General features: G+C 40.4%; 1 protein-coding gene across 2 annotated transcripts; it reads right to left on the reverse strand.

Annotated features, from left to right (window-relative positions):
* Positions 1-268: 268 nt before the first annotated feature.
* On the reverse strand, positions 269-5,916 carry LOC112108331 (zinc finger protein 22-like). 2 transcript variants are annotated; one of them, XM_029911632.1, is made up of 5 exons: positions 5,610-5,916; positions 4,770-4,970; positions 3,665-3,778; positions 3,304-3,417; positions 269-1,729 (listed from the first exon to the last, which is right to left on the reverse strand). In XM_029911632.1, exons 2-5 carry the CDS (start codon positions 4,864-4,866, stop codon positions 1,050-1,052), a joined length of 1,005 nt encoding a protein of 334 aa, XP_029767492.1. In that variant the 5' UTR covers positions 4,867-4,970; positions 5,610-5,916; the 3' UTR covers positions 269-1,049. The 2 variants fall into 2 exon arrangements, with proteins under 2 accessions (XP_029767492.1, XP_026507880.1); XM_026652095.2 differs by lacking the exon at positions 4,770-4,970.
* Positions 5,917-7,089: the final 1,173 nt, after the last annotated feature.

Genomic DNA, 7,089 nt, shown 5'->3' on the forward strand with positions numbered 1-7,089 from the left:
TTTAACATCTTCACTGCCAGCAAAGTTATAGCAGCTGAGGAGCTGACTTGTATTATTTATTGGCTTTCACGGCATTTTGCGCAACTGAACTACCCAGCCCTGCTGCCCCTAAACATTTTTCCCCCCAGGGGGCCAAAGTGCCATCAAAAGCGAGATTCGAGAAATTTTCTTTTCTTATATCAGGAACCTGGTATTACTGAACAGGGCTGGTTCCTGTCTGATACATCTTTGTCCTTCCAGTGAAAGGTAGCGATAGCAGTGACCTATAGCTGCTGCAGCACAACAAATGCTTCTCCACTTTATTCCCCATAATGTTGCCTTCAAAACCCAAATGTGGTGAAAATTAAAAAAAAGGGTTCTCAAAACCAGGACAAATATCAACATATAAAAATCTTCAGTCTCCAGTAATGCACACATATATACACACAACAGTCTGTAATATGGAACATTACATTTGGAAGGTGGAAAACTCAGGCTGTCCGAAAAGAAATCGATACTGTAAGCTTTCTCTAGTCAGTTTTCAACTCATAAGGAGTCTCAGCCAGGTAATCTTCAGCTATCTCCATTTGCCTGGCTTGAATGGGCTAAAAGTTTGATTTATAGAGGTACTGAATACCGAGCGCTACCTTTGACTTACATGGGAGCTACGGGTGCATTTCACCTCCCAAACTCCATTCCTAAGTATCTGCTGCTTCTCGGAAGGGCTTCAGAAATGGGTTCTAAATTTCAAATGGTAGGAGTCCTTCCTCTCAGTAAAGAGCCAACAATCCCTTTTTCCTGTTGTGGGTCACACTAACATGCATTTTCTGACCTATTTTCAGTGAGCTCTGTCTCACATAGTAGCTTGTGAACAGATATTAATGCATTCTCTCCTTTTACATCAAGCTGGTCTCTCTGTTGTGTATCCAGGTCCCTGTGAAGCCTTCAGATGGAGTCACTGGTGATAGGATTATTTTTGAGGATCATAGATTTCCTACTCAGTTTTTCCCTCACCTAGTGATTGTTCCAGCTTCTCTGTGTGAATCATCTGGTGTCTAAGACTCAACTGGCTAAGTGGATTGGGTCTCTTTCATGTGACTTTTTTGATGCTTAACTAAGCTTCTTTTCAGCACAAAGCTTTTCCCACACACATTACACTGGAATAATTTCTCCCCTAAATGCCGGCGTTGGTGATTTAGAAGATAATCCTTTCTGCTGTAGCTTTTGTCACATTCGGTACATTTATATGGCCTCTCTCCACTGTGAATCATTTGGTGTCTAATGAGCCACGAGTGGCAAATGAAGCTCTTCTCACATTGGCTGCATTCATAGGGTTTCTCTTTTCCATGGCTCCTTTGGTGTTTTGTCAAACTTACCTTCAGCTGGAAACTTTTCCCACACTCAGCGCATGCAAACAGTCTCTCTCCTGTGTGGGCTTGTTGGTGATTCTGAAGATACACCTTTTGAGTACAGTTTTTCTCACATTCAGTACTTGTATACAGTCTGTCTTCTGGGTAGGGTTCTTCCTGATGGATTAATAATTTTTTGTCACAGAGAGATGAAACCCCCAGACTGTTCCCACTAGCAGTTGCCTGCTGCATTTTTGAATTGTACACACTCTTCCATGTCACTCTCTGTTTGGGATTCTGCAAACACTCTTCTCCAAGTTTTCCATATAATCTAGACTTGTACACAATGCTTTCAAGAGGTTTTCCAGGGAGCTTATCCTTGTTTGTGCTTCCATCTTTCGCTGAAATAAACATACAATCACAAGAAGGTAATACGAATAAGGAAACCTCTTCTGATTGCAACCAACCAAAGGTCTTAACCAGAAAAATGTGTGTGGCTATATTGTTCCTGAAGAACAGATAAAGCAAGTTAAATAAAAATATAGGCTTTATTACTAAGTAGAACAGCTCGGAAAGTTTCCACTGAAATTAAAATGTTGATGAAAAATAGAAAACATTTGTGAAAGTCTCTGCAACCAGCTCTATTAAAAATCACTTATGCAGAGTCATAGATTTGATCCGCACTTTACAAACCTATGGCAAGACCTGTGCCCAGCTTCGAAGAGTTCAGTCTTAGCACTGGATCAGTAAATACACACAAGTTTTGGGGCCTGATTTTCAGAGACACGGAGTACCCACACCTCCAAATAAAGTCAGACAAGACTCTGGGGAGGCTCAGCACCTCTGAACATCAGGCCTGTAGTGTAAACTGATTGTGTACTTACTATAAGTTCCTGACTACGGAACACCATTAACCTGAAAGCTTAGCCAATCGAGGCCTAACTAGTACTGAGCATAGCAGAACATTAGCCTCACTGAGAGCTCTGATCCCACAACAAACTTTGCATAGGGCAACCCCCTGCGCACACCCAGAGCTCTGGGCTCTTGTCCATAGTATATCCCTGCTGAGAGTTCATTGCAGGGCTAGGCCTGATTATATACTTGATACTCCTCTTGATACAGCCCAACAGAGTACGTGACATTCTTGCTACTGCACTAGTGTACTGCCACCCTGTGGGCACGTTCCCACATCTATAAGGAATTATTCCTCCCCACATCGATCATTTGACATTTAGCTTTAAAGATTAGTTTTTCAATGGATTTCACCAGAGGCGTCCAGTATATCATGATCACTATATTTTAATAATCTCCTCAGTGTTTCTAATCCATCCCACCTTTGTCTCATCCATGCATTAAATACATTAAGGCTCCACTACACCCGCTAGGTTGTAACTGAGAAGACTGAATAGCATCTGTTTCACACGTACCATATTGAGACACCACTCGTTTTAGTCTCAGTTACTTATGTTCCACACAAATTTGGTGTCCCCTCACTTCTATTGTTGACAATTATTTACACCAGTAATAAAGGCACACATGAAGCTCAGGTTACAGAATGTCATTTACTCTAAGGGAATTAATGCCACACTATTAGCAATTTCCTGCACAAATAATTCTTGGGTGTCCTTCATTTTGGGCCTTTTCCCAAATATTTTGTCCTATATTTGGGCCCTGGCAGGTTGAAAGCTGAATAGTGCTAGGTCTAAACCATATGAGATTCTACTTGATACCGCTTTCCTATCTGACAGAACCATTTCCTCTGAGTTTTTAACCAAACTTGTGTCTATTCTGTAGTAACTACAGCTAATCCACTGACCCATGTTAGGAGGATGCTTCATCATATATCAAGAGGATGGCACTGAATTACTGGGTTTGTGGGGACACAACTAAAAAGGTCCTGAATTTTCTGCATTTACATTAATTTAACTTTGCATTAATTTAGCTTTCCCACTCGGAGCATTATTCCCTTACTGACCTGTGCTGGGATCTGTATGGATTTCGTTTCCCTCTGAATCATGCTGCTCACAGATACTTGGCTCTTCCTCTTGTTTAATCCGTGATAAAATGTCGGTTGCACAAATTTGAAATCCTATTAATGGGAAAAGAGTTACATTACAAAGCATTCACTGTAGAAGTTAGGAAAATGAAGAATTTTGGAATAGTTAGGAACCCCAGATTACATCTGGTTGAGGTTGCTGGAAAGTCACATTTGTCATGCAGATAAGAAAAGTGCTGATAAAGCATCAGGAAAGACATGGTTATAAGAGCTCCCAAAGGTATTGCTGGGTGTCCAGCTTTGACCTACACCATTTGAGTTGTTCTAATCTATTACTCACCAGTGCATGGGTCTATAGGCATCTCTGTATTCTCTGACTCTAGCAGTACCCTGATGCATAACTCTTTGCCTTCCTCAGTCTGGGATAAAGTGTCAGACTTGGAAACTGCATGGTCTGTTCAAGGAGAAAGATGGAGATACAAGTATCGTGAATATAAAAGTAACTGCAAAATCTGTTTTTTCCCCTCCCCAAACCTGGCTTGCTTTGTAAATCTCAATTAGACATTAAAATAAACACACATGCATACCCAAGGTCTTATACAACTTACTCAGCATAAGGGGGTATACAATTCCAGGTTCTTTGTATCATTATATATTATTTAGCAGATAATATGAGGATTATATTTAACCAAAAGGAGTGAATGCTACGATTGAGCTTTTAGCCTTACTTTCATGCGCCCCATTTATGAAATTTTCTTAAGAAATTTCCTTCTTTCAAAAAAGAGAGAAGTTGCCAATGGAGCGTATACATTTCTTGATCTGTATTAGTTTGGCTCGATACTCCCCAGAACACAGCCGCCCTGAACTCCAAGTCAGAGTTTAGCTCTTTAGTTTAGATGGGAGTTTAGTTTGGGCATTGAATGTAAAAACAATTTGTGTTAGAACATAAGGGATTCGGGTTTTTTTTTTTTAAAAAACACCCCACCCCCCCCCCCCCCCCCCCCCCAAAAATAGATTTCCTCAAAATTTCCAAAACAAAGCACTTGGGCTCTGGGCAGAAGCATCTAAGACAAAGGAATCTGTTTCAGAAAGTTATAAGAAACAGAAAAAGATGGGTGCTGGAGCTCAAAATTGATGTGCTAGATGGACCCACCAGCATTGCATTTATACAGTACATGTGTATATACACTCATGCACTGTATATTATAGGAGGAGTTGGTAGTGCCACTTATTGTTAAAGTTACCCAATACTTCCCATTTTAAAACCCTGTTTTCAGTTGCTTATAAGTTTTGCCAAAATTTAACTGCTAGGGTTAATGTTTTCCATGCCAGGTGTCTACCACAGGCTAAATATTAATAGAAAGTTTCAACTAAAAGAGTTTAGCCATTTCCAAGAACAAGATTGGGGGAAACAGTTTTACCCTGATAAAAATAATTCTTACAACCTTTTCGTTTTCCTGCATCTCCTTGATTTGGAGCAAGGACTTGACTTGTGGTATAGGGTCCCACGGGTGTCAGGGATGTGCTTATTGCCACCCCCATGAAAATTCACCCACATTTGACCAAATTATAAGCCTCTGATCAGCCACAACCCTGATTCATCCCCACAGCACAGTCCATCCTGTTCAGTGAATGAGGCAGGGCTCCTGTGGAAAAAAATAGTACGTGATCATTTAATTAAAGATTGTATCATATTGCATATGTACAAGGGGGCCAAATTTAGATTGCACAGGAAGACTGAATTCTGGCATTTCTTAACTTTTGAGTGCTTGACTTTGCAATCTTAAATGTTCTTTTAACAGTTTTTGTGTGTGAAATTGATATATATGTACATATCCAAATACATGCACAAAACTGGCTTTCCTTTCCCAGGTTAAGGTATCAGTTCTATGCTCCCTGGCACCATCTGCCTGAAAAGACTAATCAAAGAAGGCCCTGGTCCAAAAGCCTTATTTAGAAAGAGAGAAATCACAGTAATCACCTGAGCTGCTCATGGCCACCTGGGCTGAAGATACCAAGCAAGGAGGGTTAAGGGAGGAAAACTATTTCCTACATCTACCACCTTCTGCACAGGAAAGAGGCAGTCACCAATTCTGCACTCTCAGAAAATGGATGGAAGATGGGAAAGAGAAAATGCCCCAATCAGTCAGGACTGATAGAAAGCCTGATTGACGTCATGCCAAGTGTTGGTTGTAGATTTGGAACATGTAGAAAAAGATAAAAGCTCACACAGTTATTAATCTTTCAATGTCACTCCACATTTGAGTTACTTTACTCTAACTCACCAGTGTAGAGCTCTTTAGGGACTTTTCTGCCCTCCAAATCCTGCTGATCCCCGACATACAACTCTTCCTCTTGTTTAGTAAGTAATAAACCCTCTTGTGTACAAACTGGAGATTCTGTTCACAGGAACAAAAAAATCACATTGTTTTTCCAACATACACCATATGCTTTAGAAAAGAGTTCATGAGGGATTAGCTCGAGTTAGAAAAGGTCTCAATGGTGTTGGTCAAGAGGGTAGGAAAAACATGGATAAAACATATAACAAGAGACCCGGGGCCTGATTCACCATTGTGTTACTCCAGTTTTATACCAGGGTAACTCCATTAATGATTCAGACCCCAATGGTTTGCACACACAAAATGTTACATTGGGGTTACATTTGCACAAATAAGGAAATAAACATTGATAGGGCATTTCAGTTTTACAAACTAGTATGAACACCAGAAATTCAAAGAAAGCTACACTTAAAAAACAGAGATTTTGGAACATACAGAAAGAGAGTTAAGGTACTTCAAACAGCCTTAACTCTGCCCTCATATTCTTGCCACTCTCTGCACCTTCCACGTAAGCTAGATCTACAAGTCTATGAAGAGTATCATAAGATCACAGCTAAGTTACATGTTAAATCAGGAACCAAGGGAGCTAAAGACATTAATCCTCAAATATAGTATTTTGGTATCCAGTGTCCACAGTTGGAACATCTTTGATCACCTCCACTTTTGTTTGGCAAAGAAGATATAGCTTAATTGCAAGGGTTTTGAGGATTGTACATGCACAGTTGCAAGAAGCTCAACTACCATGGACAGTAAAGAGTTGTATGATTTCAAGTCTTCTGGCATAATTAGAGGTGGGAAAGTGAGCACATGCCAAGAGTCAGGCTGATCATGCAAAGCTGGTCACAGCCACAACTATGGAGAGATCAATCTCTCTCAAATGTGAAGTTGCGGAACTATTAACTAAGGTTTGTAACCTGTCCTTTAAATCAGCTTCTGTACCCAATGACTGGAAGTTAGCTAATATAACACCAATATTTTAAAAGGGCTCTAGAGGTGATCTGGCAATTACAGACCGGTAAGTCTAACGTCGGTACCGGGCAAATTAGTCGAAACAATAGTTAAGAATAAAATTGTCAGACACATAGAAAAACAAACTGTCGAGCAATAGTCAACATGGTTTCTGGAAAGGGAAATCGTGTCTTACTAATCTATTAGAGTTCTTTGAAGGGGTCAACAAACATGTGGGCAAGGGAGATCCAGTGGACATAGTGTACTTAGATTTCCAGAAAGCCTTTGACAAGGTCCCTCACCAAAGGCTCTTACGTAAATTAAGCTGTCATGGGATAAAAGGGAAGGTCCTTTCATGGATTGAGAACTGGTTAAAAGACAGGGAACAAAGGGTAGGAATTAATGGTAAATTCTCAGAATGGAGAGGGGTAACTAGTGGTGTTTCCCAAGGGTCAGTCCTAGGACCAATCCTATTCAA

This window comes from Terrapene carolina, unplaced genomic scaffold (assembly GCF_002925995.2).
Source record: "Terrapene carolina triunguis isolate 2854851 unplaced genomic scaffold, T_m_triunguis-2.0 Scaffold111, whole genome shotgun sequence".
Taxonomy (NCBI): Eukaryota; Metazoa; Chordata; order Testudines; family Emydidae; genus Terrapene; species Terrapene triunguis.